This window comes from Columba livia, chromosome 28, assembly GCF_036013475.1.
Source record: "Columba livia isolate bColLiv1 breed racing homer chromosome 28, bColLiv1.pat.W.v2, whole genome shotgun sequence".
Classification (NCBI taxonomy): domain Eukaryota; kingdom Metazoa; phylum Chordata; class Aves; order Columbiformes; family Columbidae; genus Columba; species Columba livia.
This window is the reverse complement of record NC_088629.1, coordinates 1,146,590-1,167,045: the sequence shown is the minus strand read 5'-3', so window position 1 is coordinate 1,167,045 and position 20,456 is coordinate 1,146,590. Positions and strand designations below refer to the sequence as shown.

At 66.9% G+C, this 20,456-nt stretch overlaps 3 protein-coding genes across 9 annotated transcripts; 2 read left to right on the top strand and 1 right to left on the bottom strand.

The window, feature by feature from the left end:
- Positions 1-407: 407 nt before the first annotated feature.
- DCST2 (DC-STAMP domain containing 2) lies at positions 408-6,600 on the bottom strand. The gene is made up of 15 exons (XM_065042998.1): positions 6,132-6,600; positions 5,148-5,318; positions 4,238-4,339; positions 3,959-4,153; positions 3,818-3,883; positions 3,520-3,733; positions 2,713-2,870; positions 2,457-2,621; positions 2,183-2,350; positions 2,005-2,105; positions 1,792-1,925; positions 1,561-1,676; positions 1,385-1,478; positions 1,075-1,308; positions 408-1,001 (listed from the first exon to the last, which is right to left on the bottom strand). Exons 1-15 carry the CDS (start codon positions 6,598-6,600, stop codon positions 902-904), a joined length of 2,487 nt encoding a protein of 828 aa, XP_064899070.1. The 3' UTR covers positions 408-901.
- On the top strand, positions 6,553-10,860 carry DCST1 (DC-STAMP domain containing 1). Of its 2 annotated transcripts, none has more exons than XM_065043001.1 (16): positions 6,553-6,701; positions 6,785-6,910; positions 6,989-7,063; positions 7,162-7,290; positions 7,379-7,518; positions 8,344-8,521; positions 8,600-8,743; positions 8,920-9,041; positions 9,114-9,271; positions 9,376-9,475; positions 9,572-9,667; positions 9,748-9,874; positions 9,957-10,073; positions 10,148-10,290; positions 10,370-10,483; positions 10,763-10,860. In XM_065043001.1, exons 1-16 carry the CDS (start codon positions 6,584-6,586, stop codon positions 10,817-10,819), a joined length of 1,944 nt encoding a protein of 647 aa, XP_064899073.1. In that variant the 5' UTR covers positions 6,553-6,583; the 3' UTR covers positions 10,820-10,860. The 2 variants fall into 2 exon arrangements, with proteins under 2 accessions (XP_064899073.1, XP_064899072.1); XM_065043000.1 differs by having other exon boundaries at positions 10,572-10,860.
- Positions 10,861-11,834: 974 nt separating this feature from the next.
- Positions 11,835-20,416, top strand: ADAM15 (ADAM metallopeptidase domain 15). 6 transcript variants are annotated; one of them, XM_065042990.1, is made up of 25 exons: positions 11,835-12,087; positions 12,799-12,902; positions 13,491-13,567; positions 13,853-13,931; positions 14,019-14,095; positions 14,168-14,351; positions 14,422-14,481; positions 14,564-14,632; positions 14,734-14,903; positions 14,971-15,055; positions 15,124-15,272; positions 15,352-15,529; positions 15,624-15,716; positions 16,065-16,260; positions 16,332-16,440; positions 16,510-16,651; positions 16,727-16,804; positions 16,883-16,994; positions 17,149-17,287; positions 18,061-18,114; positions 18,357-18,456; positions 18,731-18,799; positions 19,766-19,825; positions 19,915-20,036; positions 20,278-20,416. In XM_065042990.1, exons 1-25 carry the CDS (start codon positions 12,003-12,005, stop codon positions 20,318-20,320), a joined length of 2,634 nt encoding a protein of 877 aa, XP_064899062.1. In that variant the 5' UTR covers positions 11,835-12,002; the 3' UTR covers positions 20,321-20,416. The 6 variants fall into 6 exon arrangements, with proteins under 6 accessions (XP_064899062.1, XP_064899064.1, XP_064899063.1 ...); XM_065042992.1 differs by lacking the exon at positions 18,731-18,799; XM_065042991.1 differs by lacking the exon at positions 19,766-19,825.
- Positions 20,417-20,456: the final 40 nt, after the last annotated feature.

Sequence of the window (20,456 nt, the reverse complement as noted above, 5' to 3'; positions counted from 1 at the left end):
CCCGGCTGTCTGTCCGTCCGCACCACGGCCCCTCCCCGCGGCGGCTCGGCGGGGATGGGGACAACGCGGGGATGGGGACACCGCAGGGATGGGGACACTGTGGGGATGGGGACACTGTGGGGATGGGGACACCGTGGGAATGGGGGGAGCGTGGGGATGGGGACACCGTGGGGATGGGGGCACTGTGGGTATGGGAACACATAGGGATGGGGACACATAGGGATGGGGACAACGTGGGGATGGGGACACATAGGGATGGGGACAATGTGGGGATGGGGACACCGCGGGGATGGGGACACTGTGGGGATGGGGACACCACGAGAATGGGGACACCACGGGGATGGGGACACCGCGGGGATGGGGACACCACAGGGATAGGCACACTGTGGGGATGGGGACACCGTGGGGATGGGAACACATAGGGATGGGGACACTGTGGGGATGGGGACACTGTGGGGATGGAGGTGGGGAGCACTGTGGGGACAGGGACAGAGCTGGTGACACTGTGTGGATGGAGACGGGAGCATCACGATGCTGGGGACATTGAGGGTCTGTGGGCATTGAGGGGATGGAGATGGGGACACCGTGGGGCTGGGGACACTGCAGGGACAGGACCAAGGGGATGGGGACACTGAGGGTCCGGGGGCACAGCAGCACTTGAGCCCCATGACAACAGGGCTGGGGCCAGCGTGGGGCTGAGGGCACGGCAGGGACAAGCCACCAAGGACGCTGGGGACACCGCGAGGTTGGGATCCCCCCGAGGTACCACACGCCGGCTCGGGGCACCGGGACCAGGCGCTTTATTGACCAACCCCCCCCACCCGCCCCAGCAGCTCCCGGCGTCCACCGCGCCGCTCGGGCTCCGGCCACGTCCCCGCGGCCTCACCACCGCGTGGCACCGTCACCAGGCCCTGCGCTGCCTGCTGGGCGGCCGCATGGTCACCACCTCCTCCAGCTCGCTGCCGCTGCTCTCCATCCTCTCCTGGTAGCCAAAATCCAGGCTATGGGGGGACAGGGCGTTGTTGGGGACCAGCGCCGGCGGGGGACATCGCCACCGCCATTGCCAGCCCTCACCTGGAGAGCGACCTGTCGTCCACCTCACTGTCCCCTCCATCGCTCTCCCCGCTGGCTTCTTCTCTCAGCCGGGCTCGTAGCCGGGCTTCCATCCTGGGGGGCAAGCGCCGGGCGCCCCCCCGGCCTTCCAAAATCTCCCGGATGCCCCGGCGCAGCTGGTGCCCGCGCTCCTCGCCGCGCCACGCGCGCACCGCCGACAGCCACAGCTCCACCGTCTCCTCGTCGCTGGAATCCCTGCATGGAGCAGGGCGGGGGGTTACACCCCCCCCCCCCCGAACCCCCCAAACCTCCCCCCGGGCTCCCTGCTCACATCTCCTCGTCCCCGGTGTCCTGGAAGGTCAGGGGGCCCATGCAGACGGTACAGATGTTGCGCAGCGTTTGGAAACACTCGCGGCAATAGAGCCCTTGGGGAAAACGGAGCCATGGAAGATTTTCTTGGGGAGGGGATGGCCCTAAATTTGCAGTGGAGGGGGGGTCGGCTCCTGCCTTTGCATCCGGAGGTGATGCAGGTGACGAAGTCCGCGCGCTGCGCTGTCCTGCAAGCCAGGCAGTGTTTCTTCTGGAAGCCCAAGAGTTGAGCCAGGGGGGCAAGTACCGGCAGCCTGCGGGTAAGGACACCATCGGTGTCCATGGGGCAGCGCCACCCTTGTCGCCGATCCCCCTGGGGGTGGCGTTGCCCTTTTGCAAGGTGTTTGTGGGGTGGGGATGGGAGCTGACCTGGTGGTGAGGAAGCGGAGGAGCCCGCCGCCCTGCTTGGCATCGGCCACGTGCTGCGTGGCCGCTTGGCGCAGGACGCGGGCCAGCCCCACTCGCCGCGCCAGGATGGTGGTGTGGAGGAAGACGATGCGTTCCTGGCGCGGCAGGGATGGGATGAGGGGATTGGGATGGCCGGGGGGGCCATAGGAAAGTTGTTGGTGGTTGGGGTCCTACCTGCTCGCGGCGAGGATAGTAGGCGGCGCACACCACCCGGCGCAGCCGCGCAATGTAGCCGCCAAAGACGGCGATGAAGAGGCAGATGCCATAGAGGAGTCCTGGTGGGATGGGGACATGTCACACGGGGGTGACACCCCAACCCCGTGCACCCCCCGTCTTTGCACGCCCCGCTCACCCATGCTGAGGTAGGTGGTGTAGTCGGGCTCCACGGGGTAGAGGAGGCAGCGCTGGGAAACCACCGAGACGTTGCCCTGCTGCAGCACGTCGAAGGCGGACACCAAATCCCGGAAGATATCGCTGGTGTAGCCGGTCCCGTTGATGGTGACGCCCATCACCACCGGCGCTGCGGGGGCGAGTGGCTCAACCTGGGCACCCACCACCGCAAAATCCCGTTCTGCCGCCAGCAAAGCACCCAAGGGCACCGCTGTGGCGCGGCGGGTACCGCTCACCCCTGGCGACGATCTCCCCGCGCAGCTGATGCCGGATGAGGTCGAGCAGCCAGAAAAGGCCATAATCGGCCAGGACGATGCTGAACCCCAACAGCACGTGGCGCAGGACCCCCACCAGCTGCAGCCCGTAGCGCCGCTGCTCCTGCTGGCACAGCCACAGCGCGGCTGGGGGGGAGCGGGAGCGCCGTGAGGCCGTGCCGCACCGGGACCCCCCCATGTGGATGGCACTGGGGGCACCCCCGGGCGCGGGACGGACTTGGAGGGATGTAGCGGCTCCTCTCCCAGGCCGAGAGGGGCAGCACGGTGGGTTTGCCCTGCTCCGCCTGCCGCAGGTCCAGCCGCACGAACCGCCGCGTGATGTAGATGTTGTCGAAGGACTCGTCGTGCAGGTACTGGTGGTGGTACCGCAGCGCCCTGGGGACACAGAGTGACAGAATGTGAGGGGTGGAAGGGCCCTGGAAAGCCCATCCAGTGCAATCCCCCATGGAGCAGGAACACCCAGATGAGGTTACACAGGAAGGTGTCCAGGCGGGTTGGAATGTCTGCAGAGAAGGAGACTCCACAACCCCCCTGGGCAGCCTGGGCCAGGCTCTGCCACCCTCACCCCAACAAGTTGCTTCTCATCTTCCAGCGGAACCTCCTGTGTTGCAGTTTGCACCCATTGCCCCTTGTCCTGTCCCTGGTTGTCACCAGAAGAGCCTGGCTCCATCCTCCTGACACTGCCCCTTTCCATCTTGATCCCCAGCAATGAGTCCCCCTCAGGCTCCTCTTGTCCAGCTCCAGAGCCCCAGCTCCCTCAGCCTTTCCTCACACGGGAGATGCTCCACTCCCTCCAGCATCTTGGTGGCTGCGCTGGACTCTCTCCAGTAGTTCCCTGTCCTGCTGGAACTGAGGGGCCACAACTGGACACAATATTCCAGGTGTGGTCTCCCCAGGGCAGAGCAGAGGGGCAGGAGAACCTCTCTGACCTACTGACCACCCCCTTCTAACCCACCCCTGGTGCCATTCACACGCCGCGTCCCCATTGCTACCGGGGCTGTGGCGGGACCCCCATCCCACTCACTGGAGGTACACGTAGAGGATGGCGATGAAGGAGACGTGCGTGAAGATGCCCAGGAGCTCGGAGGTGGGCTGCATGCGCATGTGCACCTCCTCCATGATGTCCAGGGCCACCTCGTTCAGCGTCTTGCTGGCGTTGAGGTTGACGTCGAAGCGATGCGAGGCCGAGATGTTGAACTCAAACTCCCGCCGGACGCGGTCCAGAGAATCCGCCACGGCTATGGGGGCGGCGAGGGGTTGCGGTGACAACGGGCAAAGAGGGACCATCCCCAACCCCATCCCCGCGGCGCTGGGACACTCACGTTCCGCGATGTTCTCTTTGAGGAAGGACGCGATGTACTGGGGGATGATGCAGAAGAGGAGGCCGACTGCGGAGAGAACGGGGTGGGCAGGGGTCTACCCCATCGCCCCCACTCCACGCAGAGGGACGGGGGCCCACGCACTGTTGGCCAGCCCGCAGAGGGGCTTGAAGGCGGAGACGATGTAGCAGAGGAAGAAGAGGAAGGGGATGGCGCGGAAGCAGTCGTCCCTGGCCTTGTCGAAGAGCTGCATGCAGCGGTGGTACGGCGAGCCCAGCTCCTCGTTGCACACCTTGCCCATGTTGGCCAACCAGTGCCAGACGTTGTACAGGACTCGGCCTGTGTTGGGGGGACAGGGTGGGAGTGACGGGGACAGGGATGGGGTGAAAACAGGAGAGAACGTGGGGGACCCCCTCGGCTCACCGACGTGGCTGATGGAGTCCATGATGGAGCGGAAGAACTTGCGGACGTGGTCGCCCACCACCTTGGCTTCCTGGGCGATCTCCTTGATTTTGGCCAGCACCTCTGTGGAGAAGGTTGGCTTTGGTTATCGCTTGCGTGCTAAAAATGCACCTTGTTCAATCACAGAATCAGAGGGTCATGGAATCATTTGGGTTGGACAAGCACCTCAAGGTCATGGAGTCCAACCATTAAGCCGCCCATGTCCCCAAGAACCACATCTCTGTGTGTTTTAACCCCTCCAGGGGTGGTGACTCCACCTGGGCAGCCTGTTCCAATGCCCCACAGCCCTTTGGGGAGAAAACACCCCAAATTTCCACCCTCAACCTCCCCTGGCGCAATGAGGCCATTTCCTCTTGGCTTTTCCTATTAAGATTGAGTAAAACCCCTTTATTTTTATTATAGTCACGGGTGGGTTTATTTTAATATTCAAGTGTCTTTAGGGGAATATTTGCATTTGAAAATGAGCCAGACTTCAGTACAGCTCTAAATACCAAGTGACAGTCAGAAGCTGAGCGGTTGTAGGACACTCGTGACAACGTGACAACCAAACCTACAACGAGCCCTTTATTGGGGTTGGCCATAAGCAAATAATCGCTCTACAAACTGAGCAGATTGGCCCAAAAAATCACGTCTTTCCCTAGAAAAGAACCCGTGCCACATGAAGAATGAAGAATTCTGTAATGATTGTGTTAACGCTTCGGGTGGGATTTCCTAAGCAAGCGGCGATAAAGAAATCACCCCGAGCATCCGCGCTATATACATTTCTCTCATTTTGTTAACTCTGGAGCAAATATTTAAACACGAGGGGAACGCTGAGGGGTGAGGGCAGCCCAGGACCCCCCCAAATGCCGCCGACCCCCCCCGTTCTCACTGATCAGCGGGTTCTGGGCGCGTTCCACCCGCTCGGCCGTCTGGTTGAGGGCGAGTTCGGCCCCGCACGACAGCGACTCGGCCGCCCGGGAGAAGTTGTGCAGGATGTTGGAGCAGGGCCCCTGCATGGCCAGCCCCAGCGCCAGCAGCAGCAGCAGCGTCTTCCCCTCCTCTGCGGGGCAAAAGCGATGGGGGTGATTATTCTTATTAGATGAGGGATGAACGGAGCTGAAAGTGGAGCTGGAGGGAGCAGCGGGTGGGAAATCCTTCGGGATTGCAGCGCAGAGCAAGGAGCATCCTCCGTATTCTGTCTGAGCTCACGGGAACCCCAAAACCCTTCAAAAAACACCTGGAAAACACCTCCCTGCTCATGTACAACAGTTGGACTCGATATCTTAAAGACCTTTTCCAACCTAAATGATTCTATGACTGGGTGCGTGAGGAAGAGCGTGGTTGTCCTCCCGCTGCTGAGGCCCCATCTGGAGTTACTGGGAGCAGTTCTGGGCTCCCCAGTTTAAGAAGGACAAGGAGGGAGCCCAGCGCGGGGACACAGAGCGTGAGGGGGCTGGAAAGGCCGGCAGAGCTGGGGCTGTTCAGCTGGAGCAGAGGAGCTGAGAGGGACCCGATGATGTGATCGATACCCCAGGGTGGGCGGCAGAGGATGCACCAGATTGTTCGGTGCTGCCCAGCGACAGGACGAGGGGCAACGGGCACGGACTGGAACACGGGGATTTCCACCCGAACACGAGGAGGAACTTGAGTGCTTTGAGGTGCCGGAGCCTGGAGCAGCTGCCCAGAGCTGTTTGGAGTCTCCTTCCCCAGGGACATTCAAACCCCATGGATGTGACCCTGTGCCACCCGCTCTGGTGACCCCGGGCTGGGGGATCTCCAGAGCTCCCTCCCCAACCAGGCTGGGGTTCTGTGCGATTCTGTCCTGGCGCTCAAGGTGGGGACCCCATGGCACCCCATAGCGACGGCCACTCACTGGTGAAGACATAGGGCAGGGACAGCAGCACGGTGACGCGCATCTTGACGGAGAACGCCATGCCCAGCCCCAGCCCCGCGCCCAGCGTGATGGTGGTCACCAGGCAGTACCAGATGTTGTGGCCCTGGGCCAGCAGCACCAGAGCCCCATACAGAGTTGCCAGCACCAGCCCCAGCACCAGCCCCATGAGGCTGCGGGTTAATTGCCGCACTTTGCTCTCTTCCCCGGGTTGACGGGGCTTTTTGCCACCGGACAGCGGCGGCGCCGGGCTTTTCCCCCGGCACCTCAGTCTTTGCAGGGCTTTGCCCAGCCCCATACTGGGATGGGCTCTCCCAGTGCTCTCCCAGTGCTCTCCCAGTGCTCTCCCCAGCTCCAGGTACACGGATACGGTGTGTGGAATGGGTGGCTCACAATGCGCCGGTTCCACGGAGCATCCCACCGTTGCAGGTTCCATGGAGCTTCCCACCATGGCTGGGATGAAGCGCGGAGCCACGAAGCCGTCGTCGGCCCCCAGGCAAACGCCCTCAGCTGCCACCGAGGCACACAAGGGGCAGAAACCACCCAACACCAGTAAGATCCACCCCTCCCCAGTCCGCTCCCAGCCGGGGCTGCGGGGGAGAGGGCAGGGATGATGGTTCCCCCCCAAAACTCAGCCCTGAAGCGAGTGCTGCTCTGGTTGCTGCCCGCCCGGTGCAACCGGTTCGTCTGGAGCCAGCCGCACCAGCACCGCGGCACAAAGCTCCTCCTGGGCACCGGTGTCGGTATCTTCTTTGGCGTGGGTAAGTGTGTCCCGGTGCCGGGCGCAATGCGGGGGATGGTGGCACCGGGGGCTCAGGGCACGTTTGCGGGTGTTTCAGGGCTCTGCCAGCTCCTCATCGTCCCCCTGGACTTCACGGACAGTTTGAAAATGCAGCTCTGCTTCGGGCTGATGGGTGAGGATGGCGCTGCGGGGGCACCAGGGTGACAGACGCCATTGGGGACCCCACGGGGGTCTCTGTGGGACCGTGGGGACAGCTCTCGGTACCTACAGGGATAACCACCTTGGGCTGGGCCACGTCCCCCCACTTCCGCTGTGCCAACCTGCTCATGGCCCCCAAATTCCTGGGCAAGGAGGGTCGGGTCTACGTCCTCTCCCTCGTCCTTGCCGCCATCTACAAAGGTGGGATCCCCCCGTGTCCCCGTCGTCCCCATCAGGGGGTCCCGAGGGCTTCGGGAAGGGGGGTCTGAGCCAGCCGTGCCGGTCGCAGGGCCCGTGGCCAACACCTGGCACAACCTGGAGGAGGTGACGCGTTCGCTGAGCTGTGTGGCCGAGCTGCAGGTCAACCACAGCCGCCAGCTCTGGGAGATGTCGACGGCGCCCATGCACCGGGTGCTGGAGAGCATGGCGGTGAGCTGGGGGGCTGCGGTGAGCTGGGGGGGGCGCAAAGTGACCCCTGGGCTGCGGTGAGGCCAAACCTCATATCCTGGAGTCGGTTTTTGGCCATGCAAGTCAGGGCTCAAACAGCGGCCCCAGGGGTGGTGGGATCAACTCATGGCAAGAAAGAGCTTGAGGAGCTGGAGTTGAGAGAAGGGAAGGGAGCTGGGGAAGGGGCTGGAGCACAAGTGTGATGGAGACTGAGGGACCGGGGGAAATGGCTGCAAGTTGTGCCAGGGGAGGCTGAGGGTGGAAATTTGGGGTGATTTCTCCCCAGAGGGCTGTGGGTGTTGAACAGGCTGCCCAGGGCAGTGCTGGAGTCACCATCCTGGAGGGGTTGAACACACACAGATGAGGTTCTCAGGACATGTTCAGCGCCAGCGGTGGGTTATGGTTGGACTCCATGATCGTGAGGGTCTTGTCCCACCAAAACTGTGATTCTGTGATCATGGAAGGGTTTGGGTTGGGAGGGACCTTCAAAGAGCATCTCGTCATGGGCAGGGACATCTCCAACAGACCAGGGACATCTCCAACAGACCAGGGACATCTCCAACCAGACCAGGTTGCTCAGAGCCACATCCAACCTGACTCTGGACGTTCTCAGGGGTGGTTCATCCACCACCTCTCTGGCCAACCTGGGCCAGGGTCTCCCCACCCTCAGCATCACAAATGGAGTTTGGAGATGGGATCTTGGGGGTGATTTCTCCCCAAAGGGCTGTGGGTGTTGGAACAGGCTGCCCAGGGCAGTGCTGGAGTCACCATCCCTAGGGGGGTTGAACAGTGCATGTCCCCCCACAGCGGAGCGGGACGACGCTGAACGCCGAGACGCAGAACATCTCGCGTGCCTTCGTGGGGCTGAACGCCGAGGTGGCCAGCAACGCCGGGTTCGACCTGCGGGAGCGCCGGGAGCCGCCCCCCCCGGCGAACCTCAGCACCCAGCAAGTGTTTGAGAAGAAAACCAGGCTGCGCTGTACCTGTGAGTGGGGACGGGAGCACGGAGTGCAAGTTTGGGGTGCACAAAAGGGGGTGCTGAGAGCTCCTGTGCTCCCCGCAGACGTGCTCAATCTGGGGGTGCAGCGGTGTCGAGATTGGTTTGACGAGAAGCACGAGGAGTGCATGGCGGCGGTGTACGTGCCCATCGTCAACCACATCCTCTGCGTGCCCATGACGTTCAAGTTCCTCTGTGTCATTGTCAAAAGTGGGTGATCGGCAAAAGGGTGGGATGTACCCCCCAATTCCCCTTTGGTGGGGTGGCTCTGTCTGTCCCTTCCAGCCCCTGCGATGGCAACCGCAGCCTGTGCCAGGGCGATGCCCGGGTGGCTCTGGTGGCACCGTCCTGGCTCTGGTGGCACCGTCCCGGCTCTGTCCCCGCAGTCGCTGACCTGTGGTGCCAGAACAAGATCCCCGTGGAGGGCAACTTCGGGCAGATGTACGACATGGTGAACGACACCGTCGGCAACATCAGCCAGGAGTTCAGCGCCAGCGTGGTCATACAGGTGGGTGCCCGTCCCCTCCGCCCAGGTGGGGGCCGCATCCTGCCCGGTGCCACGTGTCCCCCCCCACCGCAGGAGGAGCAGCGCGAGATGCTGCATGGAGTCAACGTGTCGGCGCAGGAGCTGGTGGAGGAGGTGAACGCGCAGCTGCGGCAGCACGGCTCCCACTTCGTCCAGGCCGTCTCCTTGTTCCGCTTCCTCCTCTCCTTCACCTTCCTCCTCGTCTTCATCTCGTGAGCCCCCTGGGGGTGCGGGTGGGGGTGTCGGTTTGCAGAGCACCCAGGGGTGGGCAGCACAAAGACAAAGAGGGGGGTCTTGGGTCTCCATTGCTTGCCAGGGCTTTTAACTACACCAAAAAGTACTGCCAGGACATCTGCTACGACAACATGTACATCACCACCTACTTCCGCCAAATCGACGCCCGCCGCAAGAAGCAGGTGAGGTGGGGGGAGAAGGGGTGAAGTGTGGTCATCCCCCCATTTTGGGGGTGTCCTGGGGGCTGCGCTGAGCCGCTCTGCTCCCCCAATGCCCAGCACAAGCGGACGCTGCTGCCCCTGCGCCAGGCGGAGCTCCCGACCGTCATCTTCCCGTGTCACTTGGCCATACAGCCGCTGGAGCTGCAGAACATGGTGAGGGGCTGGCGGGGGACCCAGGAGGTGGCTGTGGTTTGGGGGGGGGCGCAGGCTGTGGCAGACCCCGCTCCCCGCAGGTGGTGGAGCTGCTGGAGTGCATCCCGCCGCTGCTCCTCCTCATCCTCGCCTGCGGGCTGGACCACACGCTCTTCACCATGCTCAGCATCATCCAGCAGCACTCCTACGTGCAGTACTCCTTCCACAGTGAGCCCCCACCCCTCGAGGTGGCCCCCCAACCCCCTCCCCATCCCCACAGCCCCCCCTGTGACCTCCTCCCATCCCACAGGCAGCCACCACTTAGCCGTGCATGTCACGGGCACGTCCCTGATGGCCCAGCTCCTGCGCAACACCATCGGCGCCCTCAACACCTCCTCCGACACCCACCTGGAGACGTCCAACCTCGGTGAGCCCCCCCAGGGGACGGGACCCCCCCATGGCTCCGCGGCTCGGCCACTCAACACCATCGCATGTCCCCAGGCTGCCTGCCGCAGCCGCGGGGCATGGAGAGGGAGGATTACGTGAGGACCTGCGTGCCCCTGGCCGCACTGGCGCTGCTGTGCCTGGCGCAGGTCTACATGTACCGCCTGCGCCGGGTCATCGCCGCCTTCTTCTTCCCCAAGGTGAGCGCTTGGGGGGGGACGGGATGGTTTTTAGGGTGCTGCCCCTCCTTGTCACCCCTCACCCTCTTTGTCACCGCAGCGGGAGAAGAGCCGCGTGCTTTTCCTCTACAACAAGATGCTGCACCAACAGGAGGGTTTTGTCCACCGGCAGCAGAAACGCGTCGCCCGGCGGGCACGGAAGCACCCGGGGCTGGTGAGCGGGGACATGGGGTGCAGGGACAAGGGGGGGGTTTGCTGTGCCCCCCATCTGTTCAGCCGCTCAGCCCCAGTCACCACTGCAGGGGATGTCGCTGCTGCTGTGGTGCAGCCAGCGCTGGCCGTTCCTGCGGCGCTGGGTGCGCGGGAGGTGCACGGTGTGCGAGGCGCCCGAGACGCACCGGGACCGGCTGTGCCCAGCGCCGGCCTGCGGTGCCCGGTACTGCCGGCTCTGCTGGAGGCAGGTGGGCAGGACCTGCCTGCTCTGCTCCCCCAGGGAGCCCGGCCCGGCCGCGGGGAGCAGCGACGAGGACGAGGATGTGGGGTACGCTGACTGAGGGTCCCCCCAAGGCAATAAAGGCTGCGACCCCCCCACGGTGTGAAGTGGGGTCTGTGGGGTGTGCTGAGCTGTGGGGGCCTCTGGTGCACAGGGTGGGGAATGGGGGTCTCTGATGTGTGCAGTGGGGAATAGGGGGTCTGTGATGTATGGGACTGGGAATGGGGGGGTCTCTGATGTATGCAGTGGGGAATGGGGGGCCTGTGATGTATGGGATTGGGAATGGGGGTCTCTGATATACGGGGTGGGGAGTGGGGGGTCTCTGATGTATGGGATGGGGAATGGGGGGTCTGTGATGTATGGGGTGGGAAGTGGGGGGTCTGTGGTGTATGGGATGGGGAATGGGGGTCTCTGATGTATGGGGTGGGGAATTGGGGGTCTCATGTATGGGATGGGGAATGGGGGGTCTGTGATGTATGGGGTGGGGAGTGGCAGGTCTCTGATGTACGTGATGGGGAAGAGGGGGTCTCTGATGTATGGGGTGGGGAATTGGGGGTCTCATGTATGGGATGGGGAATGGGGGGTCTGTGATGTATGGGGTGGGGAGTGGCAGGTCTCTGATGTACGTGATGGGGAAGAGGGGGTCTCTGATGTATGGGGTGGGGAATGGGGGTTCTGTGATGTATGGGATGGGGAATGAGGGTCTCTGATGTACGGGGTGGGGAATGGGGGGTCTGTGATGTGGGGTGTCTGTGAAGGGGATGTCTCCGCTGCACAGTGTAATGAAGGTGGGGGTCTCCGGTGCAAAACCTGACGAAGGTGGGGGTGTCAGCGCACGCGGTGGTGCCGGGGGGGTCTCCACTGCCCGGGCTAACGCAGGCCAGTGCCCCTGGAGCACGGGGCGGAGCGGCGGGGGGTCCCGCACAGCCCCCCCGCGCCGGGCTCTCGGTGTCCCCGCCCCGGGCTCCCGCACCCGGACCCGCCGCTGCGCGGAGCCCCGGAGCCTCCGACCCCCCCGCCCCGGCCGGGCTGGGCGGTACCGGGGCGGCGGGCGGAGCCGGGCGGGGGCCGGGCAGGAAGTTCCTCCTCCCGGGCCGGGCCGGGCCGGGCGGCGGTGGCGGGGCCGGTGGCGGTGCCGGTGCCATGCGCGGCGGGAGCGGCGGCGGGGGCGGCCGCGCCGGGTCTGCTCGGGAGCCGCCTGCCCGGGGCCGCCGAGCCCCGCTCGGGCTGCGGGAGGGAGATGCGGACGCTGCGGCTGCTCCTCTTCCTCCTCCTCTTCGTCCTCCTCCTCGCCGCCGGTACCGGGGCCAACGGGAGCGGCGCAGGTGAGCGGGGATGCGGCTTCCCGGGGGACCGTCGCTTTGTGTCCCGATGTGGGGGCGTCTCTCCCGGCCCCCTCCGGGACATCGCGCGGGGACCTCGGGGACCGGGAAGGGTTGCACCGGCGGTCTGGACCGGGGACCGCACCCCCCCGGGATGCTCGGTGACCCCCCGGGATGCTCGGTGACCCCCCCGGGATGCTCGGTGTACCCCGGGATGCTCGGTGTCCCCGGGGACCGCGGTTTGGTCCGGCCGTGGGGACCGGCGCTCCCCGGGCTGGTGGAGAGCGGGGTCTGGTCGGGGGGACCCCCGCAGCCTCCGGAGGGTGGTGGTGGGGGGGTCCCTGGATGCCAGGAGGAAACGGGGGGCTGCGGGGGGAGGGACACTGAGTCAGTCTGGCCGGGCGTCCCAGCCCATCCCGGTCCCCGAGCTGGTTGTACTGGGCGGCTGGGGCTGACGCAAGGTCTGGCAGGGGGGGCCCGTCCGGAGGGGGGGGGTGTGCGCTCCATGCCCCTCCCCGTCCCCGTCACCTCCAGGTGTCCCCCCCAGGCTCTGCGGGGAGGCGGCACCCTGGGTGCTGCCAGGCTGGGGATGCTCGGGGCTCACCCAGGGGACAGTGTGGGAGTCCCCGTTCCTGGCCCCCCCGCCCCCCAAACCCCTGGCCCTGGGGTGGGGGACACGGGTGACCGGACCCCGCGGCTCTGGGCCCCGCGTAGGTGACAGCTCGTGGCAGCGCCGCACAGAACCGCAACACTCCTGGCGTGTCACCCCGCGGGTCCTGCGGGACAATCGGACACTCAGCTTGGCGGAGGCGACCCAGGTGAGCCCCCCCGGGGCACCCGTGTCGTGGGGGGGTTGTGACAGTGGGGTGGGGGCTCCCTGCACTCTGCCACCTCCTCATGTCCCCTTGCCAGTCCCCTGGGTGTGGGTCTCCGAGCACCCTGGGGGCTGTGGGGAGGGGGATCCCCAGCAACCCGCCCGTCCCCTCCTCTCGTGATTCGGGAGGGACCCTGCTGGGTGGGGGCACCCACCCTGCGCCCGGCACCCGTCCCGGCGGGGGCGGAAGGGCCCAGCCCGCGCCGGAGCTGTTGGGAGTCTCTCCGGCGTTTCCGCCGCACGGCACCGGGCAGGAAGCACCGCGGGGGGGTCCGGCTCTGTTGGACCCCCTTCCCCGGCACAATGAGCCCGGGAGGGAGGCAACGCTTCCTGCGGGGCGGGAGGGTGGGGGCCGGGACGGGCAGGGGATCCCTTCCGCCCCCTCCCTCCCTCCGGGCACGCGCCAGGGCCAGGCGGGTCCCCCGGCCACCCCCGCGGTGACACCACACTGGGGGTCACGGTGTTTCGGAGGGGAGCCGCAGGTTGGGTACTTGAGATGGGGGGGTCCCGCTGTAACCGCTGCCTGCGCCAGGGGGGGTTTCCTGCCCGGCTGCGGGTCCTGCTGGAGCTGGAGGGGACGCGGTTGGTGCTGGAGCTGGAGCAGAACTGGTGAGTTGGTGTCTGGCTGGGGCAGAACGGGGGTGGGAGTGGGATGGGGGGGAGCCAGGGGTCCCATCCCCATGAATGGAGAGTGCAGGGTGGGGGTCCCACAGGCTCCGTTTCCATCCATGGTACACGTGGGGTGGGGGTCACGGGAACCGTGTGTCCATTTGGGGTATGAGGGTTGGAGGTCCCAGTGTCCCCATTGTCATCAGTGGTGGCTCAGACGGGGGCGAGCTGGGGGTCCCTGTGGTGGGGGTCCCTGTTATGGGTGGTGACACGTGTCCCTGGCAGGGATCCGGTGCTGGGCGCCGGGGTGCTGCTCTACTACCTGCCCAACGGCACGCGGGCGGCGCAGGAGGCCAGCGAGCAGGTAGGAGCCATGCGCGCCATGTCCCCAGCGGTGTCCCCGGGGGGGACCCAGCACAACGCCGCCCCCTGAGCCCCCTCCCCGCCGCAGGAACGTTGCTGCTACCGAGGGACGGCCCGTGGCTTCCCCGGCTCCTGGGCCAAGCTCTGTGCCTGCGCTGGGCTCAGGTGAGCCCCCCCGCCCCGGGGGTCCCCAACCCGCTGCCACCGCGCTGCTGACCCCTCCTGTCCCCTCCCCAGCGGCCACGTCCGGCTGGCGGCCACCAGGAGCTACGGGCTGGAGCCGGATGCTGGTGGCTCCCCGGGGCACCACGTCGCCTACCGGCTGCGGGAAGCCCGGCTGGCGCCGCGGGCCTGCGGGCAGGGGGCCCCGGACCCCCCCCAGGTGGAGGTGGAGGAGACAGAGCCCCCCCGGTTGCAGAGAGTAAGTCACCCATGGGTGCTGCCCCACTGGGGGCTCCCTCACCCGCATCCTGACGCCTTTGCCCCCACAGGCCAAGCGGGCGGCAGAGCAGCGCTTCGTGGAGCTGGTGATGGTGGTTGACCACGCCGCGGTGAGTGCCGCGTGACACCCCTGGCGCGGGGGCTGCCCGGTTCCCTCAGCGCCCCCCCTGACGTGCCTCCCTGCACCCCCAGTTCCAGAATTACCCCGACCTGCAGCGTGTCCACACCCGCACCCTGGAGATCGCCAACCAGGTGGACGCGGTGAGTCCGCGACGCGCCTGGCACCGTCCGCCCCAATCGGGTGCTCGGCTCCGCCGCGCTGGTGGTGCCGGGGGTCTCTGACCACCCCCCGTGCCCCCCAGTTCTTCCAGCCGCTGGGGGTGCGGGTGGCCCTGCTGGCGGTGGAGGTCTGGAGCGACGGCGACCGCTTCGCGGTGGGCGGCAGCGCCCGGGCGACGCTGGAGCGGTTCCTGCGCTGGCGCTGGGAGGAGCTGCTGCCGCGGCTGCCCCACGACAACGCGCAGCTGCTCACGTGAGTGGGGGACGGGCTGGGGACACGGCGCACGGGGACCCCCCCGAGCCCTGCGCTCTGTCCCCAGGGGCGTCCGCTTCGACGACGTCTCGGTGGGGATGTCGGCCCAGAGCTCCATGTGCTCCCCCGCGCGCTCCGGGGGGGTCAGCACGGTCAGTACCCCTTGTCCCCTCTCCCCGTCCCCCCCCGCCCACCCTGACCCCCCCACCCCGTCCCGCAGGACCACTCGGTCAGCGTCCTCGTCGTCGCCTCCACCGTGGCGCATCAGCTGGGACACAACCTGGGCATGCGCCACGACAGCGCCGGGCGCTTCTGCCACTGCGGCGACCTCCGGCAGGACCGCGGCTGCATCATGGCGGCACCCACGGGGTGAGCGCGGTGGGCGGGCCACAGGGGGGGCCGGGAGGAGCCCCCTCCCCGCCTCACCGGCCGCTCTCCGGCTCCGCAGGTTGACACCCGGTCTGAGCTTCAGCAACTGCAGCCGGCAGGACCTGGCGCGCAGCCTGCGGCAGGGTCGCGGCTGGTGCCTGTCCAACGTCCCCGAGCCGCGGCCCGTGGCCAGCGAGCCCCTCTGTGGCAACGGCTTCTTGGAGCCGGGCGAGGGCTGCGACTGCGGCCTCAGCTTGGTACGGGGGTCTGTGGGCGGGCTGGGGTCGCCCTGCAGCCACCCTGTGTCACAGTGGCTGGCACCGGCGACACCGGCGTCCCCTCTGCCCGCAGGAGTGCGCCGATCCCTGCTGCAACAGCACCAGCTGCCAGCTGATGCCGGGGGCCGAGTGCGCGGCGGGGGACACGTGCTGCCAGGACTGCCGGGTGCGGGGGGGCGGGCGGTGGGACCCCGACCCTTCGGACAATCGCAGGGTCGTTTGGGTCTGGAAGGACCCTCGAGGTCACCAAGTCCAACCATTAACCCACCCATGTCCCTGGGAACCTCATGTCTGTGTGTTTTAACCCCCCCAGGGCTGGTGACTCCAGCACTGCCCTGGGCAGCCTGTTCAACACCCACAGCCCTTTGGGGAGAAATCACCCCAAATTAACAACCTCAACCCCCCCCGGCGCAACCTGCGGCCGTTTCCTCCCATCCTGGTGCTTGTTCCTTCAGACACCAACCCCAGGGGGTTTCTGGGGGGTCCCCGCTCACCCCACTGTGTCCCCCCACAGCTGCGTGGCGCCGGTCACCCGTGCCGGGAACCCCTGGGTGAGTGTGACCTGCCTGAGTTCTGCGATGGGGTGTCACCGCACTGCCCCCCCGACGCCTTCCTGCAGGACGGGCAGCCCTGCGCCGGCGGCACCGCGCTGTGCCACGGCGGAGCCTGCGCCACCTACGAGGGACAGTGCCAGCAGCTGCTGGGGACAGGTACCGCGGCACCGGGATGGGGGGCAGCGGTTGGGTTTGCGGTGCTGACGTTTGCTGCCCTTTCACCGCAGGCGCAGGGCCCGTCACCGAATCCTGCATGGCCACGCTGAACGCGCGCGGGGATGAACGCGGGCACTGCGGGCAGCTCCCCAACGGCTCCTACGTCGCCTGCGCCCCGCGGTGAGTGCTGGCCCCCCCATTGCTGTCCCCGATTCGCTGTCCCCCCCTCACCACGCTGTGTCCCCGCAGCGATGCCGGCTGCGGGATGCTGCAGTGCCGGCGTGCCGGCACCACGGGGGACGCGTCCTGCCAGGGGACCCTCCTGCCCAGGGACGAGGACGTGAGCGACGCGGCCATGGTGCTGCCCGGCACAGCCTGCGGGCCCGGCAAGGTGAGCGCCGGCGCGGTGGGGATGGGGATGGGGACGGGGGGGCCCGTGTGGTCCTGACACCCCCTCCCCTGCCAGGTGTGTCTCCAGCACCGGTGCCAGGATGTCGCAGCGCTGGGCGACCAGCAGTGCCAGAGCAAGTGCCACGGGCGCGGGGTGAGCACCGCGGGGCTTTGTGGGAGGGTGCTGGACGTGGGACCCGCGGGGGGGCTCAGATTTGGTGTCCCCCCCAAGGTGTGCAACAACCACGGGCACTGCCACTGCGAGCGCGGCTGGGCCCCCCCAACCTGCGAGAGCCCTGGCGCGGGGGGCAGCGAGGACAGTGGCCCCCCCACCCCGCAGCGAGGTGAGGCCGGCGGCAACCGGCTGCCACGGCGGTGCCGCCGCCGCTGCCGTGCACAGAATGGGGCTTTGTGCTCCGGAGCTGGCGTGGGGCGCGGCGGCGGTTGCGGGGGGGTGAGTGCGGCGCGGCGGGGGGGCTGACGTGCCGCTGTCCGCAGGGGGGAGCGCCCTGCCCACCGCCCTGCTGCTGAGCGCGCTGCTGGTGCTGGCGCTGGCGCTGGGGCTGTGCCGCGCCCGCCGCGCCGGCTGGCACAAGCGGCTGTGCCAGCTCGGCAAGGGGACGTCGTGCCAGTACAGGTAACGGAGCCGTGGGTACCGGAGGTGGGCACCGGCATGCGGGTGCGCACACGCGTGTGGCGGGGAACGGGGCGGGTGTGTTTGCACACACGTTTGTGTCTCGTGGCGGCTGAGCACGCGTGTGTCACCCTGCGCATGGCTGCGGGCCCCGGGGCACCCTTGTTGTCACCCCACGTCACCGCGATCCCTCCTGTCGCATCACCGCGATTCCTCCTTTCACATCACCACGATTCTTCCTGTCGTATCGTTGTGATTTGTCCTTCTACGTCACCGTGATCCCTCCTTTTACGTCACCACAATTCCTCCTGTTGTATCATTGTGATTCCTCCTTTCACGTCACCACGATTCCTCCTGTCGTGTCACCACGATTCCTCCCATGTCATTGCGATCCCTCCTGTCGTATCATTGTGATTTCTCCTTTGCCGTCACCGTGATTCCTCCTTTCACATCACCATGATTCCTGCTGTTGTATAATTGTGATTCCTCCTTTCACGTCACCGCGATTCCTACTTTCACGTCACCGCGATTCCTCCTGTTGTATCATTGCGATTTCTCCGTTGGCATCACCGCGATTCCTCCCGCATCACCGCGATCCCTCCTTTTGCATCCTTGTGATTCCTCCTTTGGCGTCACCGCGATTTCCTCCTTTTGCATCATCACGATTCCTCCTCCCACGTCACCACGGTCCCTCCCACGTCACCGCGATCCCTCCTTTCCCATCCCCGCGGTTCCCCCCCCGTGCCGTGCTGAGCCCCCGACTCTTCTCCCCACAGCGCTGAGACCCGGGTGCGATTCCTGGGTCCAGAAGCCCCAGCCGGCCGGAGCGGGTAACGTCACTGCCGCCACCCGGGCGCGGGGCTGTCCCCACGCTGTCCCCGAGCCGTCCTGCTTCGCAACGCCCCCCCCGCTGCTGCCGCCCTCCCCCGGCGGTGCCCCCCGGGGGTGTCGCATCTGCCGGTGCCGAGGGGTTCGTTTTTCATTGGTGGTGTTTTTTCCTTGGGCTTGTGCTGGTGTCGGTGTCACCGGTCACGGCGCGGGGGTCCCCATCCTGCCCCTCTCTGTCCCACAGGATCTCGCAGCCACAGCCCCGCTCGGGCAGCCCCCCCGCGCGCCCCCGGCCCCCGCGGTGGCAGCGGGCCACGGAGCTGCAGGACATGCACGGCAGCAAGGTGAGGCGCAGACGGAGGGCGATGCTGTCACCGTGGTAACGGGATGCGGTTGCCGTGGGTACCGGGGCTGGTTGTTGCCTGGGAGACATCCCTGGGTACCAAGTCAGCATGGTGCCAAGCGGGTTGACTCGGTGCCGCGCCGCGACGGGAGCAGCCTGGCACGGCTCGGTGCCAAGCGGGATCGGTGCGGGGGGGTCTGCGCTTGGCGGCGGGAGGGGGGTCTCCGCATGCTGCACGGCTTGCACGGCGCCGGCCGCTCTCCGTCTCTCCGCAGCCGGCTGCCCGCGGCTCGGCGCGGCCCGACCCGCCGTCCCGGCCCCTCCCGCCGGACCCTCCGCCCAAGGTAACGCCCGCGCCGGGGTGGGGGTCCCCGGGCAGCACGTCCCTGCATGCCTGGCTGTGCACCCGCTCCCGGGGACCCTCTGCCCCCCCAAAAACCCTCCTGCCCAGCCACAGGCTCGTCCCTGAGCTGTGTCGCTGTCCCCATGGCTGCGTCACTGTCCCCATGATTGTATCTCTATCTGTGTGGTTGTATCACTGTGTCGCTGTCCCCATGGCTGTGTCGCTGTCCCCATGGCTGTGTCGCTGTCCCCATGGCTGTGTCGCTGTCCCCATGGCCGTGTCACCCTCCCCACTGCCATGTCCCCATGGCCATGTCACCATCCCTCTGGCCGTGTCACCATCCCCATGGCCATGTCACCCTCCCTACTGCCATGTCCCCCTGGCTGTGTCACCATCCCCCTGGCTCTGTCACCATCCCCATGGCCATGTCACCCTCCCACTGCCATGTCCCCATGGCCATGTCACCACCCCCCTGGCTCTGTCACCATGCCCATGGCCGTGTCACCCTCCCCACTGCCATGTCCCCATGGCCAAGTCACCGTCCCCCTGGCTCTGTCACCATCCCCCTGGCTCTGTCACCGTCCCCCTGGCTCTGTCACCATCCCCATGGCCATGTCACCCTCCCCACTGCCATGTCCCCCTGGCTCTGTCACTGTCCCCCTGGCTCTGTCACTGTCCCTTGGCTGTGTCGCTGTCCCCTGGCTATGTCGCTGTCCCTGTGGCTCTGTCACTCTCCCCGTGGCTGTGTTACTGTCCCCTTGGCTGTGTCGCCGTCCCCCTGGCTGTGTCACCGTCCCCTGGCTCTGTCACCGTCCCCTGGCTGTGTCACCGTCCCCTGGCTGTGTCACCATCCCCTGGCTGTGTCACCGTCCCCTGGCTGTGTCGCACTCCCCATGGCTGTGTCGCTGTCCCCCTGGCTGTGTCACCATCCCCTGGCCGTGTCACTGTCCCTGCTCTCTCTGCCCAGGACAGGCCGCCCCCCCCCACACGCCCGCTGCCCGCGGACCCCGTGCTGCCCGGCGCTCAGGTAACGGCGGCGGCACCGGCGTGTGGGGCAGGACGGCCCCCCCTCCCCCCGGTCCCGGCAGGGATTTTGACACCCCCAATTCCCCACAGCCCCCCGGTCCGGCCAAGCCCCCCCCGCCTCAGCGCCCGCTGCCCTTGGACCCCCCGGGGCCTTCGCTCCCCTGCGGTGAGACCCCCCCCGGTCACCCCTATGTCACCGTCATTCCCTCCAGGTGAGTTGGGGGGCAAAGGGGGGACCCAGAAAGGGGGCAGAGCAGGGGGGTGGGGGGCACTGGGGGGGGCAGGGGCTGTGTTGGGGTCCCCCCATCACCCCCATATCGTGATCCCCCATTGCCCCCATGTCGTGACCCCCCCCCATTATCCCCATGTTGTAGCCCCCCCATTTCCCCTATGCCGTGCTCCCCGATCACCCCAGTGTCGTGACCCCCCCTCACCGCCCCCCTGTCTCCCCAGAGCGCCCCCCCCGCCGCCCGCGGGCACGCAGCGGGAGGCCTGAGCCCCGGGCCGCGACCGTCGCAGCGCAGGAGCCGCCGGGAAGAGCCCCGCCGCTTGTCCCCCCCGCACCGACGCCAATAAAGGGGCTTGGAGCCGCCTCCGTGGCCGCGTCCGCCGGAACCGGGAAACCGGGGGGA